The following is a 15,186-nucleotide window of genomic DNA, read 5'->3' as shown; positions in this document are numbered from 1 at the left end:
ATTACTGGTTTGACACCTACGTCATGCCTAAGAAAATCTGAAGCCCAGGACAAGCAAAGTGCCCTCTTTCCAACTATTCTAGTGATCGCTTCACAGCTCCTACATCGGGATCCAAAGCCCTGATGTACTAACACAAACACACAGCCTAAATATGGTGGCGGGTAGGGGCGAGGAATGTTCCAATGGCCAGCAAAGGACAAGGCAAATCTTCTGAAACCTGCTCAAGATTCCCAATACATTTATCTTTGGGTCAAGGTGTAGATGGTCCAGGGAGAACTCCAGAAATGTCATAAAAGGCTAAGTGAGATAAACTGGAAGAACATGGATTGGAGTTGAAAAGCCCATATTTAAAAAAAAAAAAAAAAAAGCCAGTATTTGAATTCTGAGTCCTCTTTTTACTAGCTGCGTCATGACCTTGAGCAACTCGATTAACCTTTGTGAAAGGCTAATATTGACCTCACAGGACTTGTGCCCTTGGTACACTACTAAATGCCATTCAGATGTGAACAGTCTTCGAAGGACAGAGAAAAGGCTGGGGGACAGGAGTAGAGACAAAGGGGACACCAAAATAACCCTAAGAGAAGCTTACCCAAGAAGCAAACCCTGGGCACTTGCTTGGACAGAAGCTCTCAGGCTTCCTGGGTTCAGGCAGGTAAACCTCCTCTTTCTGCCATGACCCCAGAAAGGTCTTTTTCAATATAAGGAACAGACTGAGGAAGAAACATTCCCCTTCATGATCCAGGCCATTCATCCAATTTTCTAAAGTGGTCCCTTTGTCCCCTAGCTGGTAGGACCAACAAATCAGCCTAATCAATGCGGTGTTTTTCCAGTGCCCCCAAAACTTCTCATCAAGTTGAATGTCTCAGTCCGTTTTACTATAGCGTGACTGAACTCCCTTCCAACATCTAGACAAAACACACCCAGAAAATGTGTGTGTATACACACACACACACACACACACACACACACACTATTGTCAAGAAAAAGTATCAAAAATTTGGAAATAGGCAAAGGAAATACCGGTGTCCTTTCAATATAATGCAGGATATTGACAAGTAGACCCACCATACTCTTGAAGCACCTGATTTTCTAGGGGTGTACATCTTTGTTTGACTTCTACTGATTAGCGTATTTTATAACTCTTAAGGGTAGAGGTTAACTTGTAGAAAACCAGTAACAATGGAAATGATTCTTGATGAGAACAGTGTATATGATTCTTGTCCAACCACAATGCAAATAATTTGATAGCAAAGTTAACCTTCTGAAGGTTAGGGTTCATTGCTTTGTAGAACATTAACCAATTTCAAAACTGTCAGATAATTGATTTCAACATTCCTTTGACTGAACAACTATAAATTTCCCTTCCCTGAATTTTCTAAAGATTTTTTTTTTAAGTAATCTCTCCACCCAGTGTGGGGCTTGAGCTCCCAACCCCAAGATCAAGAATCACACTCTCTACTGACTGAGCCAGCCAGGGGCCCCTTCCTTCCCTGAATTTTCTATATGAAACTAATCTTAACATCTTACTGCTTCCCTCATTAATTAAGTTGAATAAATACTTTGACACAAATTCATGTTACATTTGTATGGTAATCATACTTTCAACTCTTTAAACATTAGATTTTAATGCTGTCCATCTCAGGGCCTCATTAGAGGGCAGAGGAATCTAACAGAAAGCGTAGGCAGCCAATCAATAGACCGTGGTCCTCATTGAGTCACCCTTACCAATGTGGCCTTAGGCGAGTTATTTCACTCCCCTCAGCCTGTTTCTTTGCTTGACTCTTCCTAACATATTATAATCATTCATCTATCTGTCTTAACAACACTGCCACCCAATAGATTTTAAGCCCCTTGAAGCCTGCCCTACCCTGCCCAGCCTGGGCCAGCCCCAAGTCCTTGCTCAAAGTAGATGCTCCATGAATATACATTGGAGCAAATGAAAAGGCAATGGACTAGATCAGTTTTGTTTTGTTTTTTTAAGCAACCAAGCTCATGTCTCCATATTATCCATGGAATTCCAATATAAAACATGCAAATAAATGGGTTGAAACAGTTCCTCTGACAATTTAAACTTTCACTGTTCTCCTAAAAACACCAGAATCATATGTGGAATCCTGGAAGCCCTAGGCTTCCTCCGAGCTTGAGTCTGTCTCATTTCGAAGGCCCTTCCCGACTCCACAGTTCTGCCAGTGGGGTGCTGCTACCAGCCCATGAGTAACTCCTGATCCCCGGTCTCTGACGTGACTACACCCTCACCCAGTGGGTGTGAGGACTGTGAGGTAGGAATTATGGCAGCGGTTTTCCACCAGGCTCTAAGGTTCCAAGGCCACCTCTGAGCTGGGGCAGCCCTCAGCCAGGCACTGTCTATCTAACATGGAAGAAAGGCAGCCAGTCTTCCTAGAGATGCTGGCTTCAGAAGCCCTCAGGGTTCAGAGCCCACAACGCACCCAGGAGGTCCCCCCTGCAAGGGCAGCCTGGCCATGTCTCAGCTCCCAGTGGCTCTTTTCCCAGCCAGATGTGAGCACAGCACCCCCTTACTGCCTTACTGAAAGAGCTCTGAGAGGAGCAGAGCTTGAACTATTTTAGGTCTCTACCTCCCTCCTTAAAGTTTTCATGGGAATCGGCATCCAGGGGGGTAATTCTGGACAGAAATGCCATCCATTTTCACTGGGGCAGTGGCGGGCAAGTGGGGTGGGGGGTGTTGAAGAAGCAGAAGGAGAGGTCAGGCAGAGTTAGAAGAGACGACCATGGGAGGTATGGACACATCGAATTATCTCTGCAAACTTTGTTCCCAGCCTCTCCATTTTTCCATCCATTCATTCTCAAATTAGCATCTATTTGCCTATGAGTTCTTGACTTGTAGCCACAATAGAAAGGCTTGCCAGATGGGAAATAAATAACAGCCGGCCCCCCCTCAGTGAATGGGCAGCCCCTGATCCCAGAGGATGAGACAGGCTGCTGGGATATGTTCTTTAGGAAGTCGTGTCTGGGGAGTCAGGCCAGCCAGTTCCCTTCACCTCCTCTCTCAGTGAATCACAGGTTGATTTCGTGAGAACCAGCCATCGCTCCCGCTCCAACCAAGATACCCCCTACCAAGACCTGCCTCCAAGGGCAGGTTCCCTGGATTACAGTGGCTAAAAGGGACTGACTCATCAGAAGTCTCCACGCCTGGGCGATACCGATTCAATGAGCTGCGGCTCTGAGGCCACCCCTCCCTGCTGAACATGTGGAAAGAGTTTGGGCCTCTGTTTCCAGTCATTCATAGGGTTGTATTCCTGCTTGGCCTCAGGGGCCCAGACTCAGCCATGCGGGAGAAGGGACGATCCTCATCAGAACTTTATTTTTTTAAAGATTTTATTTATTTATTTGCCAGAGAGAGAGTGCTAGCACAGGCAGGCCGAGTGGCAGCAGAGGCAGAGGGAGAAGCAGGCTCCCTGCCGAGCAAGGAGCCCGATGTGGGACTCGATCCCAGCATGCAGGGATCATGACCTGAGCCAAAGACAGCTGCTTAACCAACTGAACCACCCAGGTGTTCCCTCATCAGAACTTTTGTCCCTGAAAACAATTAGCAACCCCCACCACCCATTTTCTCTGACAGGCTAGCCAGAGCCAGGAAATCAGGTGGATTGGCCCTGGTCCTTACAGGGTGGCTGGAGGGATCCAATGAGCAGATCCCTGTCAAAACTCCAGGCACAGGGGCGCCTGGGTGGCTCAGTGGGTTAAGCCGCTGCCTTCGGCTCAGGTCATGATCTCAGGGTCCTGGGATCGAGTCCCACGTCGGGCTCTCTGCTCAGCAGGGAGTCTGCTTCTCTCTCTCTCTCTCTCTCTGCCTGCCTGCCTCTCTGTCTACTTGTGATCTCTCTGTCCAATAAATAAATAAATAAATCTTTAAAAAAAAAAAAAAAAAAACTCCAGGCACAAAGGGTGGGCACACAGGAAGGGCTCACTTCGGGTGGCTAATGCTTCTCCAGAAGCTCTCGTTGCTACTCTGTTTGCCCTCCCTCTTTTTATCCTGAGTCCCCCGCTTGCTGTTGGAGGCAGGTGAATGTTTTCCTTTCTTCTCCATTTTTCTCTGAAGCCACCCCATTGTGCTGGTCATGATACACACGGCTGAGCATGCGCTGAACAGGGCCGCTGTGGGAGCCAGAGCCGGAAAGCCCCAGATGACGGTGAAATGATCAGCTGTCAGATCTACCTTTTTTTTTTTTTTAAGATTTTATTTATTTATTTGACAGGCAGAAATCACAAGTAGGCAGAGAGGCAGTTAGAGAGAGAGGGGGAAGCAGGCTCCCTGCTGAGCAGAGAGCTGATGCGCGGCTGGAACCCAGGACCCTGGGATCATGACCTGAGCCCAAGGCAGAGGCTTTAACCCACTGAGCCACCCAGGCACCTCCCCCAGATCTACCTTTTAAATGGAGTCAGGAAGATCCGAGTTCCAAAATCCAACCTAGGAGGGTGGGCCGGGAAGAAGAAGCCCATTAGAAAAGCTAGACAGGACCGCCAGCAAGTTTGCCTGGACAGCAGAAGGAAAGGCTGTGGTTTGGCCCATCAGGCCAATTCACAGAACCAGAAGAAAGACAAAGGATGGGACAAATGGAGGGGAAAAAAGGAGGAACAAGGAAGGGAGTTGGAACAAGTGGAAGTCATAATGCGTCAATGAGAGCTATTTTTAGGACAGGCTGTCCAATGAGACAGGATGTCAGAAAGCAGGAACAGGCCACCCGAGTGAGGCCATGGAATTTCAGCAGCACGTTAAGTCAAGTGAAGAGATGTTTAGTGGGAGGGGAGGTTGAGGCACACTGCTTATACTACGGACTACCTTCCTCTTTGCCAGAGAGCTGTTCTGGCCTGGGTCACCAGCCCTCCTGCTGACCTTTCACTGGTCACTTCCCAATTAGGTCCACAGGGACACCGGGTGACTCAGGCCGTGCCTGATCTTCCATTGCAGTCACCTGGCTGAGTGAGTCATCCAGGAACAAAACATCTCATGTTCACTGCCGTATGGATTTACAAGTGGTTCCTGCAGGGCAGGCTGCTATGAAAAATTATTTTATTTTTGTTCCTTCATTATATGTAGCAGCAGCTCAGTAATCTAAGGAAGGGGAAGGACACGGGAGAAGTGGAGTTCAAGGTAACACACCTCTGAGCATAAATCTCCAGTAAGCATTACTCAAAATGGCAGGCAATCCAAATGACCACATTTCACCATACCTCAGACAACGGATGTAGGATGCACCCTAATTTCAGAGATTTTTTTTTAATTGCTTTAAGCACAACATGGTTAGATATGGTATGTAACACCAGAAGACATCGGTGTATGATTTGCTTCTACCAATATTAAAATGTGTTATGGGTTGCATTCTGTGCCCCAAAAAAGATATGCTGAAGTCCTAACTCCCCGTACTGATGACTATGACCTTATTCGGAAACAAAAGGTCTTTATAGATGTAATCAAGATAAGGTCAGTAGGAGAAGCCCTAACCCAATATGACTGATGCCCTTGGAAGGGGAAAATACCATGTGACGACAGACACACAGAGAAAATGTCACGTGATGACAAAGGCAGAGATCAGAGTAACCCTACTGGAAGTCAAGGAATGCCAGAGTATTACCTGCCACTAAGAGTCAGGAAGCGGCAAGAAAGGATTCTCTCCAGAGTCTCAGAGAAAGCATGGCCCTGCTGACACTCTGACCAGATTTCTAGCCTCCAGAGGGAACGAGTTTCATTGCTTTAAGCCACACAGTTCTAGCAGCCCTAAGAAGCTAATCCAAAATGGGTACACATTCCCATGGCATATATGACATGATTTGGAGCAATGTTGCCCTGAAATACTTTGCATGATTGAAAAAAAAGTCATCCTGGATTGAAAACTGCTACAGTTAATCCATCTACAGATAATGAGAAAGTGGGTCCTTTGGCCTTATACTTTTCTATTAACATATAACAGTGATGTTGGCATTCATTTACTCAACAAATATTCATTGAGCACCTAACTGTTCCTGGCACTCTCCTAGGCACTGGAGGTATGACGCTGAAATGAAACAAGCCCCCTACTGTTGTGGAGCTTAAATTTTAGTGCAAAAATGAAAATAAAACATACTCCACAAAGTACAATTTCAAACAGTGGCAAATGCTTTTTAAAAAGAAAATAGTGGGCACTTGGGTGGTTCAGTGGATTAAACTCTGCCTTTGGCTCAAGTCATGATCTCAGGGTCCTGGGATCGAGCCCCATATCAGGTTCTCTGCTCAGCATCTCACATCTGTCAGATTGGCTAAAATCAAAAAGATGAGGAATAAAAAGCGTTGGTGAGGTTGTGGAGAAAAGGGAACCCTCGTGCACTGTTGTTGGGAGTGTATACTGGTACAGCCACTGTGGAAAACAGTAAGGAGGTTCTTCAAAAAATAAAGAATAAAGATGCCGTATGATCCAAAAATTCCACTACTGGGTATTTACCCAAAGAAAGCAAAAACACTAATTCCAAAAGATATATGCACCCCTATGTTTATTGCAGCATTACTTACAACAGCCAAGATATGAAAGCAGTCTAAGTGTCCATCAATAGACAAGTGGATAAAGATGTCACACACACACATATACACACACACACACACAGGAATATTGCACACCCATAAACAAGGATGGGATCTTGCCAATTTTTGTGACAATGTGGATGGACGTAGAGTGGATTACGCGAAGTGAAATATAGCAGACCAAGAAAGACAAATACCATATGATTGCATTTCTATGTGGAATCTAAAAAACAAAACAAATTAATGAGCAAACAAACAAACAAAAGAATCAGACTTGTAAAATTTTAAAAATTTTTAAGAAAAAAAAGGCTTCTTTGAGTTGACCTTTCAAAATGATATGAAGGAGTGTGTCATGGGAAGACCTGGGGGACGAGCATTCCAGAAAGAATCCATGACAAGTGCTAGACGGACCTCAGCCCATTAAAGAAATAGCAGGAAGACAGAGGGAGAAGGAAAGAGGCAGAGTGGTGATTGGAGTAGTTCTGGTTGGGGACCAGAACGCTAGGAAGCTTTAACCAAGGTAGGGAGCGTGGCTTTCATTCTCCACGCGATAGAAAGCCACCAAGGGAGTCTGAGCAGAGGTGAGCAAAGATCATCCTGGCCACTCAGAGGAGAGCAGACATAAGGGGAACAAGGTGAAAAGAGACCAATTAGGAAGCTATTACAATAATCTGGATTTGGGGTGGGAACGTAGTGGGGTTAATAGTGTAGTCAGGCTCTAGCTATGTTCTAGGACTTTACTGATGGATGGTATGTGGGGGATGGCATGTGGGGCATGGCAGAAAGACAGGATGGACTTGGCCCCCAACAAGTGGATCCCCTTGGACAAAGTTCAGATGTTTTGATCACTGGCCATACCCTTTTCCTGACTCTTCCACCCTTGTAAATGAAGCCAGAATCCGCCTGGTGATCACCTCCAACTGGGTTAATTCCGTAGCCATGTGCAGAACACCACAGAAGGCCCGCCTTGGACAGAGTCCTGTCTTCCATGTGGTTGTGTATACAATGGACACCCAGGCCCTGAGCAACACTGAGGGGTAGCGGTGGTGGTAAATCCATGAACATGATTCTTGTGTTAACAGTGGACATGGTGGACAAGACATGCAGACCCACAGGCAGGAGATCTCAAATCCAAAACCTCTTCTGCCCTTCCACTGGCTGCGGAACCTCGGGCAGGTCCTGTCATCTCCCTGGAGCCCTGAGGTCCAGTGACTCTTTCATTCTCTATTCAAGGACTCATAACTGCTCCCTAGTATTTAACAGGCCTAATGCAGCCACATCAGCCAAGCACAGGAAACCCCACACTGCTCCTTCCTTCCCCCATGGTCCCAAAAATGCACATAATCCTTGCCTCATGGGTTGTTAGGATTAAATGAGATAATTTACCCTGAAGAATCAACTTCAGTGATGGCTCCCTAAATGCCATAAATGCAGGCTTCCATCCCCCTTACCTTTGCTCTAACTGCTTTCTGCATTAGGAATGCATGCTCACCCCCACTGCAGCCCTGCCTCAGGGTCAGATTCTGCCTATAATAGGATATGCTGAAGAAATCACAAGCCAGGGACAAGAACCCCCAGGGCTAGACCCTACCAATGCTCCAAACCTAGCTATATGACCTTGGGCAAGTCACTTCATCTCTTAGGGTCCCCCCTTCCTGCTTCTCTGTTAAGCCAGCAGTGCTGGGTTAGAAGATGTATATGGTGCTGCCCGCCCTGGAAGGATATATTCCAGCCAGAATCCATCACAGGTGACTAATGCTCTGGGAGACCCAGTATCCCAGGGCCCAAGACACCCCCCCCCGCCCCCGCTCAATGCACAAATATCCATTTCTTCCTAATAGCTTAGCTGAGAACCTGATTCAAATGCTGCATCTCCAGCTCTGGAAAATTTTATCAGCACAGGCCCCACCTCCCATCTGACTCACTCAGTAGAGAGAAGAAGCAAGCCTGTACCAAGCTCAGTTTGGGCCCGGCCCAGCAGTGCCCTGTTGGTGACCTCCTTGGCATCCAGCACTCCAGTTCTGCTACTTTTCCTCCTCTAGTTGATGTCTTGTGGGTATGGACAGCAGGCAACAGTGATGCCACCAGTCCTCGTCACCACCACCCCAACCCCATCTTGGTAGGAAGGCAAATTGATCTCACAATTTTGGAAGATAATTTGGCAAGACCTATCAAAATTTAAATGTAAAATAGTCATGTCCTTTGACCCAGTAGCTTCAGTGCAAGAAACCGAGCCTGAAGAAACACATGAACAAAAAAGGTGCAAACAATGAATGAGGCCAGCCCCTGCTGTTCAGCTTTGTTTGTAGTAGCAAATAGTTGGGAATGATCCCACTGTCTGCCAACAGAGAATCAGGTAAGTCAGTTTTGCTACACCCATATAGCAGTGTGCCTGCTGGCTAGGATTGTAACTCTTAGGATAAATAATGGAAAGATATAAACCAACATAAAAAGATGCTAGGCTATATTATTGAGTGACAATGACCCTGTTGGGATGATCCTACTTGAGAAATAACAGTAAGGGTAAATGTCTCTGGTGAGATATATATACAGGAAAAAAACTAGAGTAACGGTCAAGACCAGTTATCTTTAAGGACAAGACTACAAGGGACTTGGTACTTTCTGCATTATTCTATTTCTGCGCTGCTTGACTTTTATTTTTTTTTTAGCACAGCAATATGAATTACATTTACAAGCTAAAAGAAAATTAAAGTTAATTTTAAATGTCCTCTGCCCTGTCTCAATTTCTGCCCTGGCGTTCATCTAAATGCAGGCTCCCAAGAGCACACCAGGCTTCCTACAATATGGCACACTTGAAACGTCAATATCCTGTAGACTCTTTGAATCCAAAGTTTGGTGGGAATTCCAGAATAAACGTGGGCCCACTCCCTTCAGGAACCACCCAGGTGAGAGCATGGGATGGTATGTTCTCAATCTAGAGAAGTCGGAGAACCGATACACCATGTTCCCTCCATCTCGAACGCCTAGCCAAACCTGGCCACCACCGCCTGAGGCAGCAAAAGGTTTAAACTAGAGGAGTTGATATCGTGTGGTGGCTCAAGCCAGGGTTTGGAACCACAGGTGGATCTCATAGGCCCAGGTTTCTCGTTCCAAGAATCCCAGTTAGCAAAGAGATTATGGTCGTCTACAGGGACTTTTGAAGTGGCTACTGGATATGCCTTCTGCCAAACTTCTGGAACTCTCTTCTGGTGTGAAGTTTTTCAAGGCTATTTTTAACTGTAGACCTCCTTTCCGCCTGCCCTCTGCAAAGAAATCCTTACATGGAGTTCCATGTTATGAATTAGTTAAAAGAAAAACTTCTCTCCACTTGGAGCTGAAGAGGAGCAGGTACAAAGCAAAGACTCTCCCGCCATCTCTTTCTACTTTGCAGCCCCTGAGACACCAAATGCCTAAGGCCCAGGGGGCAGATGGCTTGTGCAAAGTCACCCAGCCAAATGATGAAAAAGCCTGCACAGGTGGGCATCGAGTACACGTTTCTCAGTTCCCGACCTGCAGCTCTTTTCACACCTGAGGTTTGGTTTTTTGCCCTGCATGAAAGGAAGTGGCTTTTTAAGTTAAAATAATAACAACAACAACAACAACACAAGTTTAGGTAAAGGAATAGAGATATACATGAGGATTATTATCTATACAAGGAGAAAAATCTGAATAGAACATCCCATTTGATTAATGGTGAACATGAGGGGAGAACAGAATTAAAGGGGAACCAGCCATTTTACTCTCCAGCATTTGACTTATATATAAAAAAAAGTTCACCTCATTCTCTCCTTGAATGTTAGAATGTCTTCACCAATTCAACTAAGAAATGCTGGGGAGAGAGAGACCAGTCTTTTTGTGACAAAGTGACTGAAAACTGAAAAGGAAGACTTGTATCATTTTCCAGCTCCCACTGCATTGCCATTCATGACCTGAGTTCCTTCAGGCCCAATGATCTTCACATTCGGGAAGGGTCGAGCTCAGGGGAAAGGAGGGGAGGCCTTGGGGTGAAGAAGCAGGCCAGCTCTGTGGGCAGCAGAGGGGGCTGGGTCAGGCCAAGTGGTTTATCCCTGAAGCTGCTCAGTCACTCCCCCAGTTAATTATCTGTCTGCTGATTCATGAGTTGTGGTTCCTGTGGGCATGCTTCCTGGCTATTTCTGCCAACAGAGGCAGAAGGATTCGTAGGGTTGGGGAGGGGATGATAACCAGAGATCCTGAATGGGCTGGGGAGTTGCAGAGGAGGAATTTCTATTAGGAAATTCCAGAGCCATATCCATTCTCCCCCTCCTCATTGTTGCTCCTGGCCCCATCTGATGCTGTCCCCAGGAGACCTCTACCACTCACTGTTTTAAGGTGCATAAAGAATATTTCTCTCCTGTGTGTCTTCTCCCAGAAGAGGGAGAAAAAAGCAGACGATTCACAGAGGTCCCCTGAAAACAGAGGTCTAAGGCATCATAGTGTGGAGATCCAAATGCACAAAGAATTCATGGTCTCAGCTGTATTCTAAAGTTCTCCAGAATGCCCAGATGGAGCCCTTGCCGGATCCCCTGTGAATGAATGCAGATACCCAAGTTCTGGGTTTCTGACAAGGAGGCACATCACCTCTGGATGCCCTCTCATAGCGTTCCCTGGGTATTTATTTTTGTCTGCCAATGTCCCAGCCCCTGGGCCTAGAGCACTGAACAAAATAGACATGTCCTTCTCACAGAACCTGAAATCTTGCGAAATGTCTTTTACTTTCCTCTTTCCCCGGAGACAGAACTTAGGGTTTTCTAGTTGATAAAGCAAATGTATGAGCCTCTTCCTCCTGCATCTCTTCTGTGGGTTCTTGCAGGGTGAAGGTGACAGAGATATGCTAAACCACCAGTGGGGGACTATCACATAGGTGTGGGGAAAGGTACCCCATTGGTCAAATTCTGCGAGCCCAGGTTGTAGTCACATGTGAAGCAATAATAGCTCTTGTCTCCAATACATGGTAGATACCATGGATAAGAATAACAGCAATTGGGACACCTGGGTGGCTCAGTTGGTTGGACGACTGCCTTCGGCTCAGGTCATGATCCTAGAGTCCCGGGATCGAGTCCCGCATCGGACTCCCAGCTCCATGGGGAGTCTGCTTCTCTCTCTGACCTTCTCCTCGTTCATGCTCTCTCTCACTATCTCTCTCTCAAGTAAATAAATAAAATCTAAAAAAAAAAAAAAAAAAAAAGAATAACAGCAATAAAAAGTGTTACTTACTGGATAATTATTTTGTGCCTTTATCTTATTTAATTAGCACAGTCATCAAAGTATTGTTTTCTCCACTTTACAGATGAGGAAACTGAGGTCCCAAGAGATTAAATAACTTGCTTAAGGCCATACAGCCAATAAGAGGCAAAATCAAGAACTAAACCCACAGCTGGCTGGCTTTAAATTGTAACTATCCCTTTCCCCAGCCAACAGGCCTTCCTGCCATGTCTCTCCAGGCAGAGAACTTCATCTGGAGAGTTTTCAGGAGGAGAAATTAGCCCTTCAGCTCAGCACTAATCAACTTAGACGGTGACAGCAAACAAAACTTGTTATCCCTCAGGTCTCGGGTTAGAACACAGACGTACACAGGTGGAAGTCACAAATCTCAATACCTCTTGGGTGAAGCTAAAAAGATCGTCTTTGTACATAAATTCCAAAACTCAGTTCTACTCCCAAACAACACCTCTTCTGCCCATCCCAGACTCTCCTATTCTGCAACAACCTCTCTGTGCCACCACCCAGCTGTCTCTGTGTCCTTCAACGCTGTGTGTACCAATAACCCCTCTTCTACTTTCATCCTGCTTCCCCAGCAATCTGACAACACCTGCAACCCAGCCACCAACCCTGAAGGAGGGGATTCAAATATAATCGAAACTGTTCTTACTGGGGGCTTCTTACTCTGGAGGTTGACTCTGAAACAATAGTCTCACCTGCTTCTCAGAAGGAGTCTAAGACTAGCTCAGTACAACCCATCACTACAGCTGGAGTCATCCCAATCATAACAATGAATCTGTGTACATATCCCCCAAAGGATATTGCAAACTAATGTATGTCAATGCAGTGGGATCCCATGTGGAATATTACAACTCTGTGTCAGATCCACAAAAAATACTAGGAGCCAGCGGTGGAGGGAGAGACATCAAAATAGCAAGTAGACTCTTCATCTTCACTAATATTGAAACATATACCTAGCTAGGCTCTAGCTTATGTTACTTTACTTTCTTCTAAGACTATACGAAAATACAATGATTAGATTCGGAAATCATTCAGAAATTCAGAAAGCTGTAGAGGTGAAAAGGAAAGCAACAAGTTTTAAGTTCATGGAGGCAAGCATCTGGAGGAGACAGCTCCACAGCCCTCACAGACATCAGGCAGCTTTTGAAAGGCGTCTCTAACGCCTCCTAGGGCTCAGTGCTGGAGATCTGCATTTCGGCACTCTGGCCATCAGGCTGCTCACCATAGGCTGAAGACATCTGCTGACTTGCTTGAGCATCTATCACATGGAAAGCTTCAGCAAAAACAACTTACACCCCTATATATATGATCTGTAACTCCACCAAAAAAAAATCACTCGTAGATGGTGGTAATGGTTTCATGGGTGTTTATGTATCCCCAAACTCATCAAGTCATATATATTAACTATATACATTTTTTTGGTTTATCAATCATATCTCATTAAAGTGTATCTTAAAAACATTGTTGCCTTGCCCTGTAGAATCTCTTAGACACACACACACACACACACACACACACACACACACAAGATCTTGAAGGCAGTCATCAAAGTATTTCTGAATAGCTATCTTGCATAGGGGCTTATCAGTATATCTTACTTTTTTAATACCTACTGCACGATTTAAATTGTCTCACAATGAGTACTAATCTTTTCATTAAAAGTATGTATGTGTACACTTGTGCGTCCTCTGCAGAGGAACGCCCCAGAGGAAGGGGAGCCAGAGTTCTCTCTGGGAAGTTCACCAGGGCTCTGAAGGACCGCGGGCAGCATCCCTGCGCTGTAATCGCCTCTGCCCCTCCACCGGCTCCTCAGTACCAACGCGGCCGAGTGCCAACAGTCTCGGCATAGTGCGTGCAGCAGCAGGAGAGACAAAGCGAGGGATCCAAGCCAGTTCTAGGGACCCTCCGTGTGGCTCCTCGCATACACTGGAGGTTTTTCGGTTGTGGGGTCTGTCCCGGAAGCAGAGGCAACACTGCCACCCGGGGGGACACTGTAGGAGACAGAGCCCTCACCCTGCACAGACCCGCTCCCGCGGGGAGCCACCACGCAGAAAGACTAGGAAAAGAAAAACTTGGGAGAAAGTAACACAAAGCGAGACTAATTTCGAGAAGCTGGCACACCCGCGCGCGCACAAACTCTCACCCGAGCCGCTACACCCACGTCCCTCCGGCTGCGCGCGGACACAGCGGGACCAGCCCCGGGAAGCCGCAGCTCGCCGTGCCCACCGCGGCCAGCCGGACCCGCAAGCCCCAGACCACCTGCGAGGCGCGCCGCCCGGGAGATGTGCCCGCCCTACCGCGCGCCCCAGGCCGCCCCGGGGTGGGCACCTCACTCGGCCAAGGGCATCGGCGTCCCGGAGCACCCGCTCCGAGGTGGCCTCTCACCCCTGTCACCGCGGGGCCGGAAAGGTCCCCGGCTGCGGGCTCCCGCGGCCCCCGCCCAGCCCCGCGCACTCGGAGCGCAGACGCGCGGGGCCGGCCCGCCACTTGCCCGGCTCCAAGTCCGCCAGCTCGGGCTGCGGCAGGATGCGCGGCGCGGATCTCCCGGGAGCCGCGTCCCCCCAGCGCGGGAGCCTCACTCACCTCCGCCGCCGCCGCCCGCCAGCGCCCCCAGCACCAGCACCGCTGCCCACAGCAGCCGCGCCCGCATCTCGTCCGCCGCCGCGGCGCCCGCCCGCCCCACAGTGAGCGGCGGCGCCCGCGGCCACTTTTCCCGCAGCGGGAGGGGGGAGGGGACGCCGCGGGTGGGACGTCACGGGGCAGGCCGCCGACTCGCGCTGCCTGCCCTCCCGCGCTCCTCTGGACCCCGCGCCGGGGAGGGGGCGGTGGGAAGCCGCGGCGCCTCCCCCCCCCCCCAACCCCGCCTCCCGCCTCGCCTCCGCCCGCCGGGATCCGCCTGGACCCGCAGTCCCGGCGAGGATGGCACCCGACGGGGGTCGTGGGCGCGCCCGGACACTTGGTATGCTTAGAGAAACCGGGAACCTGGGGCCCCCCTCCTGACCCACTGCCACCTCCTGGAGACGCCCAGATGTCTTTCTCTTTCACCTGAACGATAGGGCACTTTCCCTCTGTACCTTGAGTTTGAAACACTGTTTATTTGACAAAACCATTCGAATGCTTACAGCTGGTGCCAAAGCATGGGTTTAGTCCTTTAGTATTCACCGAGTTATTCCTTGGGTTATTTTGGTTTTCCGGAAAGCTTCTTGAGACATCTCAAGCTTGTGTAAGCAAGGATGTCCATAAAGGGCCATAGTAACTGGTAAACGTTTCAGGAAACGGTCAATAAGACAGGAGGAGGCAGGGCACTGCCTCCAAACGCAAACTCACAGGCTTTGCAGGTTTATCCTATTTTCCTCCAAGGTCTTCCTCCCACTCTCTGCCTGTCCCCCAATCCTTCCTCTGGGTCTGGGTCT

At 48.0% G+C, this 15,186-nt stretch overlaps 1 protein-coding gene across 1 annotated transcript in view; it reads right to left on the bottom strand.

The window, feature by feature from the left end:
• ITGB3 (integrin subunit beta 3) overlaps nucleotides 1-14,622 on the bottom strand; it is a 50,205-nt gene extending 35,583 nt beyond the window's left edge. The window contains exon 1 of the mRNA XM_082707683.1: nucleotides 14,357-14,622. Within this exon, the coding sequence (XP_082563809.1) occupies nucleotides 14,357-14,423 (67 nt within the window). The 5' untranslated portion in view covers nucleotides 14,424-14,622. The remainder of the gene's footprint in view (nucleotides 1-14,356) is intronic.
• Nucleotides 14,623-15,186: the final 564 nt, after the last annotated feature.

This window comes from Mustela nivalis (genome assembly GCF_964662115.1).
Source record: "Mustela nivalis genome assembly, chromosome: 17".
Taxonomy (NCBI): Eukaryota; Metazoa; Chordata; class Mammalia; order Carnivora; family Mustelidae; genus Mustela; species Mustela nivalis.
This window is presented reverse-complemented; position numbering and strand designations above follow the sequence as displayed.